At 43.6% G+C, this 19,288-nt stretch overlaps 1 protein-coding gene across 1 annotated transcript; it reads left to right on the top strand.

The window, feature by feature from the left end:
• Positions 1 to 6,966: 6,966 nt before the first annotated feature.
• On the top strand, positions 6,967 to 15,268 carry LOC138794623 (vascular cell adhesion protein 1-like). The gene is made up of 5 exons (XM_069973430.1): positions 6,967 to 7,117; positions 8,748 to 9,014; positions 11,848 to 12,156; positions 12,311 to 12,586; positions 13,921 to 15,268. Exons 1-5 carry the CDS (start codon positions 7,063 to 7,065, stop codon positions 14,034 to 14,036), a joined length of 1,023 nt encoding a protein of 340 aa, XP_069829531.1. The 5' UTR covers positions 6,967 to 7,062; the 3' UTR covers positions 14,037 to 15,268.
• Positions 15,269 to 19,288: the final 4,020 nt, after the last annotated feature.

The raw sequence follows: 19,288 nt of genomic DNA, 5'->3' as shown, positions 1-19,288 counted from the left end.
CTCTATAAGTACCGTATCTATAAACTTGGCAAAAACTCAACTTTCATTACCCAGAGTCCTGTGATGATATGAGATCCCCCGATGTGTAATAACCAGATAGTAGATGCAGACCGTCAGCTTTCAGAGACAATTGTTCAGCATCTCACAAAGGTCCTTTTCATCCATGACTTCATTAAAGTGTATTAACCTTAAAGGGGTAGTCCACCCAAAAAAATTTTCTTTCAAATCAACTGGTGTCATAAAGTGCCAGAGATTTGTAATTCACTTCTATTAAAAAATCTTAAGTCTTCCAGTACTTATTAGCTGCTGTGTGTCCAGCAGGAAGTGGTGTTTTCTTTCCTGTCTGACCCCGTGCTCTCTGTTGCTTCCTCTGTCCATGTCAGGAACTGTCCAAAGCAGGAGCAAATCCCCATAGAAAACCTCTCCTGCTCTCCAGACTGGAAATAATACAACTTCCTGTTGGGCATACAGCAGCTGATAAGTACTGGAAGGCTTGAGATTTTTTAATAGAAGTAAATTACAAATCTCTGGCACTTCATGGTAGCAGTTGATATGAAAGAAAAATTTTTTTGGTGGACTACCCCTTTAAGGAAAACAATAGACGGAAGGGTGGTGTACGATGGGGGACAAGTTGTTTAGTGTGAGCTGAGGCAGGCGTCAGTGCAGGCGGCGTATGAAGGTCTAATCTGTATGAAGAAGGACGTTATGGCTTCTTCTAGTCTTGTGTGCGTGGAAGTAACCATATCAGCTATAACATTAAAACATGTAAGGAGATCAACATGGCTTATTTGGTGATGGCCAGATGAGAAGGTCAGAACATCTCCAGATGTGGAGGTTCTGGGTATGTAGTGATTGGTACCTACCAAAAGTGGTCCAAAAAGGGAGAACTGGTAAAATATGATGCCGAAAAGGAGTACAATGGGCATGTGACCATGAGAACTGGACCATGGAGCCATGGAAGAAGGCGGCCTGGTCTGATGAATCGTGTTTATTTTTACGTTATATGAATGGCTGGTAGAGGGTCATCAATTACAGAGGTGATAGCACCAGATCGCACTATAGGAGGAAGATAAACTGGTGGAAGAAATGTGATGGGCCAGTCCAGACATCCATGTGGACGTTACTTTAGCACAATTGTTGTAGACCAAGTACAAAGGATGGTGATATTTCCTTAATCCATCGGTAGGATATGGAGACTGCACCTCCAGACTTATTTAAAGGATCTGCTGAGGCCATGTTGGTGGCAGATACTACTGGACACTTCAGAAGTCCTGTAGAGTCAGAGCATGAGGAGGCCTATACAATATTTGGTGGCTACTGTGGATGCTGGTTTGCATCAAAGGCCACAAAGCCCAAAACACAGGCAACTGCAGGCTATGGCCCGACCCCTAATAAGAAAGGAGCTTCTGTACATTACTTGTAGTTAATATTAAAGCTAATGTCTCATGACAGACAACCCTAATATAAGAACTGTGATGCCGACCAGATGATGGTTGGGGGCTCGGACCTGGTGTCCACAACATACAGTTGACCTTACCACTGGATGTCTCCTTTGGCTTCCTAATATTACATAGATTAAGACTACTGACCACTCATGTAATAAATGGATAGATAGCGCCCGTCACAATAGCCACTCTTTTTAGCAGCTTTCAGTTGTAGCATACAAAAAGAGTCCCAGCTCAACTATCTCCATATGCCGAAACAGGAAATATAAAAAGGGGGCTGTCGAGAAGAGATAATCCTTTTAAAGTACACAGCACTTGCCCTTCAAGGTGTATTGTGACCTCCTAAAGTAGGCTCTTCCTCTTCCTCATCTTTTTACATTACAAAACCTTCTGTTAATAGACATATGTCCATAGAAATAAGTCAGTGGAAACGTGTTAATAGTGATGTCACCATAGTGGTTGTGGCTACCAGTGTGCATAGACATCCCATCTTTATATGTGGTGTCCCACCACAGGTGTTTCTTGTCTTTACACCCCTCGAAAAAGTATGTACTTCAAAGTAAAAGTGGTAATGAAGTAGTACCTAAGTTTTGCCACTAGATGTCGGTAGTATCTATATTGTGTACCTAATAATTGCACAGCTGTAGGTTATCTTTTCTGCCTATCTCTATCCTTCTCATTCTCTTGCACTCTCTTCTCACCCACTCACAGCACACGTTACGGATGCTGTAGAAGGAAGTCACATGGGGAGAGGAAGTGTAGCCACACCTTAGTAAGTCTTACTCTGGCTTTGGTAGAGCCATAACGGTCCCTGTAGTAGCCAAGTAGGGCTCTGGCTTATGCCAGGTCCCCTGTGCAGTCTTATTTTGGTCTCTGTAGGGAACAGACACACATGAGACACCTTAACACTCGTTTCTTGAAAGAAGCACTTCCACACACTAAGCAGTGCGGAATGCACACTTAGAGAGGACAAGTCAGGGATCACCCCAGCCCACGCCGAGAACCAGTCTAACAGTGCAGGACAGTATCCTGAAGAAAGAGGAACTGATCCGGATAGAGCAAAGTTGCTAGAAGCCTATGTACACTATCTCACCGCGTGGATGTCATCAGAGAACTCTGACCACTCTGCTCATCCCAGGTAACAAGGTGTGCGGCTTGTGTCACCCTCTAGGATGGGTCGCCCGACAGACCAAAGATTTAAAACACGGGCACAAGTATTCTCTCTACTCTCAAGTATTCTACTTAGTCAACTTCTAAAGTTTGGGCAGAGCACAGTACTACATTGGGATGGGACTCGACATCCTCCTCTCTACTTCTCTAAACCTCTTCTACCACTCAGCACGCAACTCAGTCAGCACGGCTGTACTTCTCCTTAAGCTCTCAGCACAGGTCGTGTCACTAATGATTAAAGTATATTATCAAGTCAAGATCCTGCTGTATATACCTGTATTAAGCCTTCCTGCAGTAAAGAAGAGTTTATTTATTTTAACTGGAGTGGTTATTCGCTAAGTACCTACACAGCCATTGCATTTTCCTGGGTCATCTCCCCTTTCTGTGGGTGGCGGTACCAGTAGTCTGGGTGGGTCACAAGTCCAATCCGGACCACCATGATAAGCGCCCAAGGGACCCCCAAACAGCCCGGCAGTTTACCAACCACAGGGGAAATGGTATATCCAGCCTATCTAAAATAAAAGCAGGTGTGCTACCATACCTGTGTGCCCGACCGGCACTGGCGTCATGACAGCATAACACCTGGCTATTCTCCGACTAACCACTACTGCAGTGGAGTCACACTTCACCATCTGGCAAGTGACCAGTCGCGCCTCCCAGCGGGGTGACACCACATATATGGTTGAAGATATACGTCAATCTAGAACTTTGTATAAATATTGATTGAGATTATAGTAAGAAACTAGAGATGCGCCAGCCGGGCTGAGTTTTGGGTTCGTAAGGACCCGAACTATTAACATTGGAATCCCACTGTCCTCACGGTCTGTGAGAAAGGTGAAGACAACCTGAGTCCTGCCCCTAAAAACACGGATACAGCCTATGACCTATGTCTCCACCTTCCCCACAGGGCAGGTAGACAGCGGGATTCAAATGCCGATGGTTCGGGTCTGTACGAACCCAAACCAGCTCACTCATCTCTGTAAGAAACCCATAAGGTATCAACTAGTTTGGCTTAAAGAGAAAGAGACTTTCCTTCTTATCCTGAGTGGCAATCAGACAGGATCAACACCAAAAAGAAGAAGTATTAAGGGTGTACTCCAAGTGGATATACTTATTCAATACCCACAGGATAGTATCATGGGGGAAACAAATGGTGAGTGGTCATTCGCACCGCTGTTCCATTCATTGTCTATGCCAATATTAGCTAAGGTCAGTACTCAGCCATCTCCGCCATTTCCATCGACAATGAATTGCGACTCATCGATCTGTTCCAAAATGAGACTTAAGGTCCTCATATACTTTATACCTATGTCAGCCATACCAGCCACTCTTGAAGGATTCTGGACATTAGTATAAGGTGTATAGGGGTCTCCTGACCTTCCACTTACAGATGATGTGGTGTTGGGGTAGGAAGTAATGGAAAATCACTGCCCGACCCCTTTGTTCTCAGAGAGATAAGTAAGAGCAGTCTGGATGTGGCTTACCATTCCCCTCCCGATAAAGAACACAGGAACGCTTGGCCGTGCTGAACGTTCCTGTGTAAGGGGAGGGGTCCCAGTTTTCGAGATCTTTGGATGGTCCCGTACCCTTTCAATATTAATGTTTGAGACTGAGCCTTTTTTTTCTCCAGGCAGAGAGAGCGCCCCCTTGTCTTTTGAGGCAATTTTCTATAGAACAGCTTTTCACCATATTATTTGGATAGGTCATTTATATTCTTGTATCCCTTAGTCACATCCTCTTTTCTCAAGACTAAATAAACTCTTTCATTCCTTTAATCTTTCCCCATAACAGAGATCCTCCGTGCCCCTTATCAGCTCAGTCTTTGTACTTTTTCCAGCTCCGCAGTCATTTTTCTATGAACCGGTGCCCAGAAGTGAACAGCATATTCCAGATGGGGCCGCACTAATGTTTTGTCCTACTGACCCTAGAAGCAGCTGGGTAACATTGCAAGATGTTCTGTATTCTATAATCTACAGATTGTATCCAGATATAGAACTTTACATACTATATATATATATATATATATATATATATATATATATATATATATATATATATATATTCTATAGACTGTACTGTAGAGCTTCTGTATTAGGGAGGACAAGTTCATCACAGCAGATCACTGCAGGGGTTGACAGTAATAAACCTGTATGTATTATACACAGTGCGCCCACAGGGGGCGATCATGTGACTGACTGGCATCGGCGCAGGTGCCGCAGTGCTTTTTCTAAACAGCCGTCCGATTCCCGTGCATGGTGTCGGTCTATTAGTGAGCAGCAGCGCGGCATGAAGCACTGGAGGCGGCCGGCCACCCCTCAGTGTGACAACCTCCCCTCCCCTCTGGGATGCTGCTCCATTGATTCTAATGGAGCTGCGTCACAGAAGGGGTTTCATCACACTGGGGTTCAGTGCTTCATGCCGGGCCGGTGCTCAGTAATCGACCGGCGCCAGTTCAAAAAAAAAAAGAACACGGCATCAGCATCCCTGTGCTGGCATCGGTCTATACATGTAAGAAACAAAACAGCGCCACCCCTATCCTCAGGTTTTGTGTGGTATAACAATTCAACTCCATTCACTTTAATAGAACTGAGCTGAAATACCACACCCAAACTGGGGACAGGAGTGGGGCTGTTTCTGCAAGAAAGTGGCCATGTTTTCATAAGCTTGGATAGCCCATTTAAGGGGTTAAATCCATTCTCGAGTCCCTCGAGGGGGCGTTGGGGAGGGGGGGGGGGGATGCTGCAATATGTAGACTTGGTACACATGGAACAACAGTTGTGAGAGATATCAGATCAGGTATTTAGTCTCAAGTAATCTTAACCTTTGTCTCCATAGTGGTTGCACAACTACTACTCCCAGCATGCCTTAGCAGCCACCAGCAAAACCTTCTCGGCGTTTCTGACTATATGCTAAATTCTCTGGGTGAGATAACTCTTCTACCTCCCAATGATGTAATACAATAACAATAACATTACATTATTACTGTATGACACAGTGCCCCCTACTGGCAATGAGATGAAGTCACCCAAGAGCCGCCCACCCCTTTTCACTGTCTCTGCTACAATGTTTGAGCCTATAGACCTTATATATTTATAGCTACTCCGTACCCCAACAGATTTTGTTATCCCCCCCCCCCCCAAAGAAATAGATGGGATGAATATCGGCCACACGTGAACTTTCTGTTCACAACGTTTTTTCAACTATTTTTTTGTCCATTTTTTTTTTTTTTTGTACTGTGTGTGAACATGGCCAAAGGAGTACCACGCAGTATTCAGGATATTTTTTGAACAGTTAACAACTTAAAAGCAGAATAAATGGCTAAAAAGAGGTGGGAGAAAGTACGGCTGAAAATATAGAACAATAAACTGAGTGAGAATGTAGCCTTAAAGGGGTTGTCTGGTGAAAATCTTCTTCTTTCATATCAACTGGTTTCAGAAAGTTACATAGATTTGTAATTTACTTCTATTTAAAAATCTCCAGTCTTCCAGTACTTATCAGCTGCTGTATGTCCTTCGGGAGGTGGTGTATTATTTCCAGTCTGACACAGTGCTCTCTGCTGCCACCTCTGTCCATGTCAGGAACTGTCCAGAGCAGGAGAAGTTTTCTATGGGGATTTACTGCTGCTCTGGACAGTTCCTGACATGGACAGAGGTGGCAGCAGAGAGCACTTTGTCACACTGGAAAGAATGTGCCACCTCCTGCAGGACATACAGCAGCTGATAAGTTTTTAGAGATTTTTAATAGAAGTAAATTACAAATCTATATAACTTTCTATAGAACAGTTGATTTGAAAGAAAAAGATTTTCTCCAGAGTACCCCTGTAAGGTGCCCTCACACACACTTTCTGTCTGGCGTTTTTTTTTTTTCCAATGCGTTTGCATTTTTCTACCATTTTTGACCCCGGGTGTGAATAATGTGTTGTGTGTTTTCGCCGTTTTTTTTTTTTTGTCAGCATTTTGACCCGAACATTGACGTCATCGCTGAAGTCTGTGTTTGGGTCCAAATGCCGACCCAACTGCACGCGCTTCAGCCATCTTTTCTTCCCAGGATAACCCATTGGTACAAACACACACACCGTATACGCAGCAGATACGCAGCAGATCTGCAGCAGATTTGATGCTGTGTTCAGTTATTTAGATCTAATCTGCTGCGTATTTGCTGCGTATTTGCTGCGTATACGGTGTGTGTGTTTATACCCGGGTAAAGGGGTATTCCATTCAGGAGTAGTCAACCCCTATGAAGAGTATGCACAAGCATAGCTGACAGATCACGTGTTTTGTGGATATTGCTGTTAGAGACGTAACGGAGGAACTAGATGGGCTGTCTTATCATAGGAAATGCTGAAGAATGTGTCATGTTATGCAGGAAGGAACTATAGAACCCCTGCCCTACGCTCCAGCCCGTGTCCAGCCTCCAGCCATTATCTCCTCCGGGGACAGGACGGGCAATGCAGTGCGTCTACCTGGCAGTGGTAGCAGCCCTGGGAGTCCTAGTCCCGGCAGGTGAGCAGAGCTGATATGAGTCTAGTGTGTTCTGGTGGTGTGTACAACATGGAAGAGATGAAGCATTGCTGCTGTGTACTGTGCATACTGCCCCCTAGTGTTCATCTCAGATAATTATTTGGAGAGAAGCTGCCTACAGAGTCCAGGCTCTTATTGGCCTGTACAATAACAGGAATCACTCTGCCGCCCATGGAAATGTGGCCTTTCCTTCATTGTATACCAGTTTATCTAATATGTGATACATGTGAGGAGGTGACGGGGTGACTTCCAGCCCTGTATCACAGAAAAAGAGGACTCTAACACCCTGGGATAGGACCTGAAATGAATTCTTAGGGAGGGCATAGGCACGCTCCATAGTATAGGATAAGAGTGCTCTACTATATAGAGACTAGTAATACTGCTATATAGTGGTCAAAGACCCCAAAAAAACACTATAATCATCCCACACAATAGTGTTATACATGTAGATCACCAAAATAATAGTTTCCCTTACATCCCTATCAGCAACACAACACGTGGGGAGTTTCTCCACCCTTTAAGCTGAAAGGACAAGTGGTCCCTGAAGCCCCAACCCCTTTGTGTTATTTCTGTCCACCATTGCATGGACTGGTCCTCATGTTTCTGTCTATATTTCTTCACAAGATAGGGGATTAGTAGTGGTTGGATCCCCGCAATCTCAAGAATGGGGACCCAAATCATAAAGTGGCATAAAGTGTAGCTGCTCCACAGCTACAGTTAACATATTTCAAACACTCTCATAGAGAATGACTGGAGTAGTTGTGAACAAGGGCAATATTACTTTTTCTATTAAATTTCTATTGAATTATATGTTTTTTTTAATATCTCATTTGGTATGTCATGTGACCTTTAACACATACTATGCCTCTTCTCTAAACCGTTAATGAAAATGCTTGAAACTAATTTTCCATCTTCAAAGGTGTACTGTCACTTTAAGATTCATAATGCATCTGCAGATCTCATGGCCTCTCACAATAGGGGTTTTGTGTTAAAACCACACTTCTATAAATATTGGACATCCAGGAAGTAAGCAATGGCCTGTATGGCATAAGAAGCGTCTGTTCCATCCCATTCTTTCTGCACTGTGTTTTTAACATGAATAGAAGAATATATTTGAAAATGATCTCTGGTCTCCTTGGCACACCTTCTATTTGCTTTATCTGTTGGTGTTTGCCATCATCTTAGGCAGAGCACATTATTCATGCCGTCGGGCAGAGGATACTGACCCTACTGTAGGGTAGAGAAATTCCCCACCTGTTTTGCTGCTGAAGAGATGTAAGGGAAAACAGATTTACATCAATACTTTATATTTAGCACAGAAGAAATGACATCTCAATGTTTTTGTAAAATAGCAGGATCACAATCTACCTCTTCCTACTGGTTATACAGCTCAGCATTACATTAGCTTTCCTATTAACTGCACTGGTGACTCATTGTAAGATGTCAAAAAATCACTTCCCCTAAATCCTTCTCTTCTGAAGTCTTCACTAACATAGAACTGCCAATACAATATTTTAAGGATTCCTCCTCTCCTTCCTTTTTTCTTATGTCTAGCTGCCAATCTTACAATCTAATTTCACTTTTGTGATGGGTATCTCTTCTACATTTTCAGGACAAGCCGAGGAACCATGTGAGTTAAGAGCTCATAATTCTGAGGTTTTTGTTCCGATGGGAGAATGGGTTCTGCTCAACTGCACCTTTACCTGCCCTAATGTCCCACACTGGGAAGCCAGATTAAAGAAACAAAATGATCAGTCGGGTCCAACCTGGACATCGGTGGAGGTTCTTGTTGATGATTGGGAGAAATCTGAATTGTATTGTTCACAGTCAGTAGATGACGGAAGGGACAGAGAATCCAAGGTGGTGGTCATGGCTTATGGTAAGTAGCACACATCAATACCCACAGTGGTCAGACATCGTAAAGGAGGTGAATATCATTGTAAATATGGTTCATACAATGATGTAAGAACTGGAGAACATACCAGAACGTACCATGACTGGTAAGGGTCACAGCTGTTGTTACCAACTTACATGACCTGGCTCCAGTGCCACTTCCTATGGCCTCTGGAGCGCAGCCCGGACCATCAGAAGACCGCCTCAGCAGCCTTTCCCTGCTGGAGCGCGTCCCCATGCCGAGTGATGTCACGGAAAGTCAACGGCATAACCGGGTAACCTGGCACACCGTAGGCCGACATCAAAGGCTAAGCAGTGCCTCTGATCATGTGGGTGTTGATTGCCAAGTTCCAAAAGTGTTTTTACCGGAATCAGAGGGACAGGTCAAATCAGCTTCTGGACCGGACCTCTGACCCACTATATAGTGTGTGCCAGCTAGTGATGAGCGAATACTGTTCGATCAAATAGACATTCAATCGAATAGTAAGGTACTTGATCTATCGAATATTATCAAATAGTTCGCCGAATATTCGATAAATATTCGATAAGCGTTCAAATCCCCCAGTCTCCGGTTTTTACCTCCAAGTGGTCGAATAGATGTTTTTCAATAATCGAATACTTGTTCCCATAGACTTTAATGGGATCGAATATTCGTATAATTGGGAGATAATTGTACGAATATCGAATATTCGAATATTTCACTATTCGCTCATCACTAGTGCCGGCCTGAACTACCTTGTCTCTTGCCTGCTACAGTGTCTATTGCTCTTATCTTGTACCCCTGACCTTGCTCTTTCTTCCCAACTATTTTTAATTGCAGCCAGTCCTGACCTCTGCTTTCTGTCTTCGGACTTGGTTTTTCATTCTGTTTTTGTACTGCGCTGCCCGATGGTGGTGACCTGGATTGCTGACTTTTCTTTATTGTGTTGTTCACCTCGTCTGCGTCATTCGTTCCACGTATTTAGGTTAGGGACTGTTGCCCAGTTGCTTGCTGCCGTTTAGGGCAGATTGCGGCAAGTAGGTGGGGACAGTGGGCGAGGCTTCAGCTTAGGGTCCACTGACTATTACAGCTGTGTTATGGAATTTTGCACATATTTTTTAGGCGATAACCTGGAGATGGCGGAGGACATTTGAGGTTTTTCCTTATTGGCACTTAATAATTTTGGTAGAAATGTATCACACTGAAGGTTTCCAATTATTGGCAAGTGAGATAAATATCAGTTCTTCACCAAGGGCAATGACACGCCTCCAGTGACCTCATTTGCATTCACAGGGTGGTCCAAAAATAGGTGGACAGTATGTGTGATAGGGTTATGCTTCGGGGAAGATTGATCAAACATGGTGTAAAGTAAAACTGGCCCAGTTGCCCCTAGCAACCAATTAGATTCCACCTTTCATTCCTCACAGACTCTTTGGAAAATGAAAGGTGGAATCTGATTGGTTGCTAGGGGCAACTGAGCCAGTTTCACTTTACACCATGTTTGATAAATCTCCGCCTTTGTAACCCTATTACACATACTGTCCACCTACTTTTGGACCACCCTGTATAGAAAACAACGCAGATCGCAGGAATCGGGCCTTGTTTGGAAAAATGGACGACACCCTCAGAATCTGCGCAGTGGCACCCATCATGGCTTATATTTATTTACAGATTGAAGTGATACATTTACTTCAATCTCAACTTAGCAAATCACGATGATGTGCAATGCAGTGCTTTATTATTATTATTATCATTATTATTATTATTGTTTAATAAATCATTTTTGTGTCGTTGATAGTACACGGGACGATTAATGTTTAAAAATTTGCCATGACGATTGAAAATGAGCGATTATCTGTCTGTGTAATAACACCCAACAATCAAACGACAAATAAAAAATCGTTCATTTTTGTTTTTCAACATGTTGAAAAATTATCGTTAATAGTTCACCGATCGTTCGCAGATAAAACATGTTGTGTGAGTCGTCCTGAGGAACAATTATAATGATGTAAACATAATCGTTCCTAACAGGAATCGGTGAATGTAATAACCTCAGAATCGTTCGCTACTAGTGATCGATCGTTACAGCGAATCTTTAAACGATAATCGCTATGTGTAATAGGGGCTTAAAATCATTGTTAATCATTCACTGTAATTCCACACATCGTTCCTTCTTTTGCTGGGTTCATATGGAGTAAACGATCGTAGTAACAACGGTAACTAACGACTATCGTTCTGTGTAATATGGTGAATAATTTCAGGTTAACGATAAACAATCTCATTTGTGATTGTTTATCGTTAGTCGTTAAAAATCGCTTTGTCTAATAGGACCTGACTTGTTATGTATGCCGGATCGAGGTGGGATTAAAGAGGTACTTCGGCGCTGATAAAAACAAAAAACAATCAATCAATCATAAACATAGTTTTTACATTTACCATCCCTCTGGAGTCTCCGTATGAATTTCACGTTGTTTGCAGATCCCTGAAGCTCAAGTTGGTGTCTTAATTTTTCCTTTACTTCCTGGTTTGGGCTTTCCCATGATGCATGTCTAACTGACAACTGTTAGATGGCTTACATCTTGTTTAGCCAATCAGAGCTGAGCAACCTGAGTCATCTGACAAGGGAGGCTGGCCTAACAGGGCTTAGCTCCACCTCTCTCATGATTATGTCATTGTCACAAAATGGCTTCCTGGGGTTGATAGTCATTAGGTAGTTGAACCATATTACAAAGATATATAACTTTGTAATGTGTTTCAAGTACTGGAAAAAACTTTTCGCTGGAGTACCCCTTTAAGTATGCATGCATCATGTTGTTGTTTTTTTTATCGTCTATTCCAGCCCTGCCAAGCAATGTGACAATAGACCTAGATGAGCAGATGGAGGAGGGAAAAGCCCACAGTCTCACCTGTACGGTCTATGAAGTGGCTCCAGTAGAGAATCTACAGATCCAGCTGCTCAGAGCAGACACTGTCATCCATAATTCATTGTTTACAGACAACAGGAAAAGAGGCAAACAGACGGTGAGCGCCAAGTATGACATCATAGCCAGCCGTACGGACAATCTCCAGAACTTCTCCTGTCTGGCCACCTTGGTGACAACAAGGAACTTCACAGCCAGTTCTTCCCATGTGACTGTAACAATCTATGGTAAGGCCGTCATATTCACTAACGCGTCTCTGACCTCATCTCTCTCAATGATAAAAGCATCTATATCAGGAAAACTCATGGATAACATATGAAAGGGGGGTAAAGTGGGCAAAATAAACCTAAAATATACTTTTTTTTATTATATAATCCTCAGGTCAACCAGATGTTCCTGTCATCACCATTTCACCTCAATCAGATATTCAGGAAGGAGATTCATTTAACATAACCTGCCTATCTGATGGCTCCCCGAGCCCCACGTACCATTGGACAGTCCCCCCTGGTGCTGACGTGACTTACACTCAGGATCACTCCACAGTATTGGTTACAATGGCCGGTCAGATTCATAATGGAACCTACACATGTGAGGCCAGGAATGCACACGGACGCGTCACTGCTTCCCAGAATGTACAGATTATACCGCTACCCAAAGGTAAGCAAAACTGATCAGTAATGGTCAATGTGTCAGCTGGATTGTTATGGCCTCGTTATCGGTGACCCAAGTAAAATATAGTCACCAATAGAGGGAAAAATTGTCTGACCCTCCAAATAAAGTGACTGTAGTAACCTTTGTCCTTACAGTAATGGTAGCATTGCGCTCCTCTCCACCAGTAGGTCCTTTTTGATCGCCTCAAGAGCTGCAGATGGGCATCCTTTTCCCCAGTGGTAACAATTGTGCCTTTCTTCCCTTCCCCACAGATCACAGCAGGGTCCCCTCCTCTCCCTTTAATCAAAGCAGGATCCCCTCTTTGCCTTCATGATCACAGCAGGATCCCTTTCTTCCCCTCTTAATCAAAGCAGGATCCCCTCCTCCCCCTCCTGACACAGCAGGATCCACTCCTTCCCCCCTCGATCACCCCTCCTCCTCCTCATGATCAAAGCAGGATCCCCTCATCCACCTCCGGAGCACAGCAAGATCCCATGCATCCCCTCTCGTTCACAGCAGGATCCCCTCCTCCCCCCTCCTGATCACAGCAGGATCCCTTCCTTTCCCTCCGGATCACAGCAGGATCCCCTCCCCCCTCCTGATCACCACAAAATCCCTTTGTGACCAAAGCATCATCCCCTCCCCCCTCCTGATCACTGCAGGATCCCCCCATCTCCTCTTGTTCACAGCAGGATCCCCTCCTGATCACAGCAGGATCTCCTCCACCTCCTGTTGTTCATGGCAGGGTACCCTTCTTCCCCTCCTGATCACAGCAGGATCTCCTCCACCTCCTGTTGTTCACGGCAGGATACCCTTCTTCCCCTCCTGATCACAGCAGGATTCCCCCCCCCCCATCTTTATCACAGCAGGATCCCCTCCACCTCCTGTTGTTCATGGCAGGGTACCCTTCTTTCCCTCCTGATCACAGGAGGATTCCCTCCTCCCCCTCTTAATCACAGCAGGGTCCCCTCCTCCCCCTCCTGATCCTCCTCCTCCCCCTCTTAATCACAGCAGGGTCCCCTCCTTCCCCTCTTGATCACAAGAGGGTCACCTCTTTATTGAGTGGTCACAGCAGGGTCACCTCTTTATTGAGTGGTCACAGTAGGGTCACCTCTTTATTGAGTGGTCACAGTAGGGTCACCTCTTTATTGAGTGGTCACAGTAGGGTCACCTCTTTATTGAGTGGTCACAGCAGGGTCACCTCTTTATTGAGTGGTCACAGCAGAGCAGACATGATGTGACAGCGTTCTGTGCTTTATGCCGGGAGCTGACACGCCCTTTGCTGTTTTTGAATTTCATTATAATCATTTTCTATCTGATGATACTTTGTGTTTTCCCAGGACTGCCCCGGAGCCGCCTAGGAGGCATCTTACCTGCAGTCGGTGTCTTTTTCGTGCCCCTTCTCATCTACAGAAAGATACATATCCAGAGTCCGACCTCTGTAGATTCAGAATAGCAACTCTATGTTACAAAAAGGGTAAATCCCAATTGCTCACAGCAGAGGGTTTGTTACAGTTACATCCACTATATACAATCCTCTGTTATCTAAACATATCCACAGCCTTTCTCCTTTCCTCTTAGTTTGTTACAATGTATCAGTGCAGCTTAAATGGATCGTGCTGGAGTACAGACCGTTTGGCTCACAGGAGATTCTCTAGACTTGTAACAAACCCTCAGCTGTGAGAAGTATTAAAGTCGGGGTCAGAGAGTTTGACAAAAAGCGATGATGTGTTCACATTTTCAGACAACATCTGGATCATCAGGATTGAAGAACGAGGACTGATTCGCTATGAAAGAAAATTTGCTGGTTTTGTTTTCCTTCAACTTCCTTAAAGGGGTATTCCACTCAAACATAGGTTTTCATACATTGCTGCCCATGGTGACACAACAGTTCCTTCCATACTTTATTATCTATTCAGTCTCCTCCCCCAGTTCTGAGCTGCTGCTTTCTGCTGTAAACACAAAAAACTGTGTGTAAGCTGTTATCTCTGTCTCTGGGGTACAGAGGTTGGACCCTCTGCGATCTCTTACTTGTGTGGATAGGGGACAAGTTAATTTTCCCTGGACAACCTCCCGCACCAGAACATAACTGTGCGTCCTGCTGCTGGTGGTGGACTTCAGAGAGGGGTCGTGCGGTGACCCCACTTCCCTGGTGTCTAGTGGGGGGATCCCTTCTTCTTACCGGGCCAGGGCTCAGCGTCACACTGACACTGATCCCGGCTCAGTAATCCAAAGATCTGGGCTACAGCAGACCAGAATAATACAGCACTGATCTCATCAATCAGTGCTGTCTATTGGATACTACACTGATCTATATAAGAGATCAGTGTAGTTATAGGGGGGGGGACTTCTAATTAATGTGCGTAAAAAAAAAAAAAGTGTTTTTATTAATAAAAATCCCCTCCTAATAAAAGTTTGAATCACCCCCCTTTTCCCATTTTATAAATAAAAATAAATAAATAAAAAAACAAACATATTTGGTATCGCTGCATGTGTAATCGCTTGAACTATAAAATTATCACACTCCTGATCTCGCATGGTAAATGCAAAAACCCGTATAAGTGCGGGTCATATACATATGACACCTCACACAGCTCCATAGACCAAAGACTAAAAGCGTCATAAACCTGGGAATAGAGCAATTTTAAACATATAGGGGGAGATTTATCAAACATGGTGTAAAGTGAAACTGGCTCAGTCGCCCCTAGCAACCAATCAGATTCCACCTTTCATTTTCCAAAGAGTCTGTGAGGAATGAAAGGTGGAATCTGATTGGTTGCTAGGGGCAACTGAGCCAGTTTCACTTTACACCATGTTTGATAAATCTCCCCCTTAGTTTTTAGTTTAGTTTTTAAGGGTTTTAATTTTTTTAAAGCCATCAAATAAAATAAAAGTTATACAAGTTACATATCGTTGTAATTGTACTGACTTAGGGAACGTAGATAACATGTCAGCTTTACTATAGGACAAATGGCGTAAACACGACCCCCCCCCCCCCCCCCCCCCCAAAGTGAAAGGCTACGTTCACACACCACCAAAATGGCGGCAGTTTTTTCTTAGATGGACATTATTTCACAGCACATATCGGCCGTTATATTTTGACAACCGCCGTTATTACACAAATCATTGCTTACATCGTCACAAAACAGCCGTTTTCTCACCTATAAAGGACGTTGACGGAGCATAGCCTGAATATGTATTGTATTTATACTGCAGGTTGTTACGGTTGTAAGTGATACTAGATATGTGTATAATATTTGGTGTTTTGTAACCACAATAGAATAAAATGTATTTAATATGAAATATGAAATACAGTTATCGTTTTTTTTTTCTTTAACCTTATAACTGGGACTTCAGTATTTTAATTGGTTTGATCATTAGAAATTTTACTGTTGCCCAATGATACATAACCTATTACAAGGAGCACATCCTGTCCTGCTTTATACAGACCTAACAGGAATGGCTCACTGGGTCATCTGGGGGCACTAAAAGGGTATTGGACAGTGCCAGGTCTACCCACAGTTGACATAGGGAAGCCATGTAAAATATTTATTGTAACATACACTGGTAAGGTATATATGCCCCATAGAGAATGTGCTATAAAAATTTTCCTGAATGTACAGTATGTGTATATGATGCATGTATATGTGTATGCATGTACAGTATGTGTGTATATGATGCATGTATATGTGTATGCATGTACAGTATGTGTGTATGTGATGCATGTATATGTGTATGTATGTACAGTATGTGTATGTGATATGTATATGGTGTATGTATACATGTACAGTATGTGTATATGGTGTATGTATACATGTACAGTATGTGTGTATATGGTGTATGCCTGCACAGTATATGTGTATACGATATATGTATATGGTGTATGTATATACAGTATGTGTGTAGATGTGAGCCCCAGAAAAGAGCAGGAACCTGGACAGGTTATCCCTAGAACTACAACCTCCATCATCCCCTGCTGACAGTTCACAATGAGATTTGTAGTTTTGAAGCATGTGGCTCTCAAGGTTGCAGCACTACAACTTCATAATGGCCTGCTGGCAGTTCTTGATGGGAGTTGTAGTTTTGCAGTCTCTCCAGATTGCAGCACTACAATCTCCCTCATGTCCTACTGGCAGCTTATGATGGGAGTTGTAGTTTTGCAGTCTTCTGTCTCTCCAGGTAGCAGCACTACAAACTCCATCATGTCCTACTGGCAGCTCATGATGGGAGTTGTAGTTTTGTAGTCTTCTGTCTCTCCAGGTTACGGCACAACAACCACATCATGTCCTGCAGGCAGCTCATGATGGGAGTTGTAGTTTTGCAACATGTGGCTCTCCAGGTTGCAGTACTACAACCTCATCATGGCCTGCTAGCAGTTTGTGATGGGAGTTGTAGTTTTTTAGCTGCAGAGTCAAAGGTACACAATGATTAGAGAATGAAAGAGTACAGTTCATTAGCTAAAGGGGGCAGTGGTACAGTACATGAGCGGGAGGCAGTGGTACAGTACAAAAGGTGGAGGCAGTGGTAGAGTACATGAGGTGAAGGCAGTGACAGTTCATTAAGAGAGGGTGGCACATTAGAGGACGTCACCTTAGAGTCATCGGATATAAAAAAAATTTGTCCTCTGATTGTGCTCATCCGATGGGATGGGGAGGCCCAAGCTAAAATTTTGCACCAGGGCCCATCAGCCTGTAGCTACGCCCCTGCTGTAGAGAATTCTAAGTTAATAGATACCTCTGTTTAGGACCACTATTGTAACAGAATAAAAATTTACTCTAAAAAAAACAAAAAAGCAATTGGATTCACCTGTATCCAAAATTTTTGTTTGAATCCTGTACAGAAGCTTGGACTCCTGTCAAATGATAGGAACCCCCATTTGTGTATACGCTGCACTTTCTATATTTGCTTGACTGGGCGATTGCCTCTCCAACCCCTCTCTGTTGTATAGTATATTTATTGGGCCAGGCACATCCCCACAGACATTACCTACATCTTCAAAGTTTGTTGAGACATAATTGTATATAGCAAATACTGAGCCAGGTGAGGGGAAGTCGCTGTGTGGTAAAGCCTAAGGTTACACAGCTGACTGTGGCCATGGCCATTTTTCCTCTTGTCAGCCACAGATCCAGTGGTCAGCATGCTGCAGGCGACAAAGAGCCTCCTGGTAATGAATTTGATAGCTTAGGAAATCCCAAATGTATTGATCTTCATAAGAGAAAGCATAACCGGAAGATGGTTTGTATGCGCCCTCCTGCAGCTTTTACTACACTCTTTGGTTCTCATGTATGGAAGAAAACAGGTAAGAATTATCCTCATTGGTAACAATAATTACCAGGACTAATGCTACGTTTACACGGAACGATAATTCGCCCGATTGTACGATTAAAGATGTTGGAGTAACGATTTTTTTTTCATAACGATCAGCGTTTAGACAGTATGATATATCGTACTGAAATTCGTTTTGCGATCGCTTAAAGCCTATCTCGCACACTGGTTAAAATGGTGAACGACTGTTCACATGGAACGATCTACGAATTTTTTGCGAACGATCAACGACGATTTGAGAACCTGCTGAAAGATCAATCGTTGATCGTTCGCTGCGTTTACACGTACGATTATCGTCCGAATTTGACCGTTATCGTGCAAATTCGCACAATAATCGTTCCGTGTAAATGCAGCATAAGGGTGTCTTTACACAGAGACATTTATCTGACAGATCATTGAAGCCAAAGCCAGAAACTGATTATAAACAGGGAACAGGTCATAAAGGAAAGACTGAGATTTCTCCTCTTTTAAAACCCATTCCTGGCTTTGGCTTCAAAAATCTGTCAGATAATCTGTGTGTGTAAACACACCCTAAGGCTTCTATTTTTGTCAGTCTGGAGCACCCCCTCCCCCCAACAGGACTCTACAGGCACCTCCAAGTAATACAAGTAACACTAGGGGGAGCTCATTGCACATTGATCTATACAGCTCCCACTGTTCAATTTAAGGTGGAATAGGAACCTGGCCTATTTTGGTGGGTAAAGCCCCTATTACATGGGGTAATCTCTGGAAGCAAGCAAGCGCTGACCTGTTGCTATTACAAGCACCAACAGCGAGCTTGTAAGAGCCGGGGAGGGGGGGACCGGGGAGCCCATTGTTGGGGGAGCAGATTGTTGCTCTCCACATCGTTTGTCTTTCAACTTGTTGAAAGAAAGTGAAAAACAACGATCAGCTGACATAGTTCATGTCGGCTGATTGTTGCCTTTTATTACACAAAGCGATTATCGTCCATAATGGCTGATAGTGGGCCAGATGCGGCCAATAATCGTTTGGTGTAATAGGGTCTTAAGTTAGGCAGTGACTTTGGCCCCAGAGCGGGACCGCCCTTTTTAGAGTGACCACCCTGCCTAGGTTCAGGGTATCTACTTAGGGTGCGTTAGGGTCAACAACAGGTCTCCAGGCCCGTTGGCTTATTCCTCCCCCTTATACCTTGGCATTCACTGGTTTTGGTGGCTGTTTGTATTTCTTTACCGCTAATATTTTAATCCGTAGCTTTAAAAAAAAAAAAATTGTTGCCCTGCAGCTTATAGGAAAAGACTCCTAACTAGAGATGAGCGAACCTGGAGCATGCTCGAGTTGATCCGAACCCGAACTTTCTGCATGTGATTAGTGGTGGCTGCTGAAGTTGGATAAAGCCCTAAGGCTATGTGCAAAACATGGATA

Source organism: Dendropsophus ebraccatus, chromosome 1 (genome assembly GCF_027789765.1).
Source record: "Dendropsophus ebraccatus isolate aDenEbr1 chromosome 1, aDenEbr1.pat, whole genome shotgun sequence".
Lineage (NCBI taxonomy): Eukaryota > Metazoa > Chordata > Amphibia > Anura > Hylidae > Dendropsophus > Dendropsophus ebraccatus.
The sequence above is the reverse complement of the archived record's forward strand: the minus strand, read 5'-3'. Positions and strand labels throughout refer to the sequence as shown.

Coding starts and splice junctions, on each gene's coding strand:
- LOC138794623 (XM_069973430.1), top strand. CDS start 7,063: ATGCAGTGCGTCTACCTGGCAGTGGTAGCAGCCCTGGGAGTCCTAGTC. Junction 7,118..8,747: donor GGGAGTCCTAGTCCCGGCAG/GTGAGCAGAGCT, acceptor CTACATTTTCAG/GACAAGCCGAGGAACCATGT. Junction 12,157..12,310: donor TGTGACTGTAACAATCTATG/GTAAGGCCGTCA, acceptor TATAATCCTCAG/GTCAACCAGATGTTCCTGTC.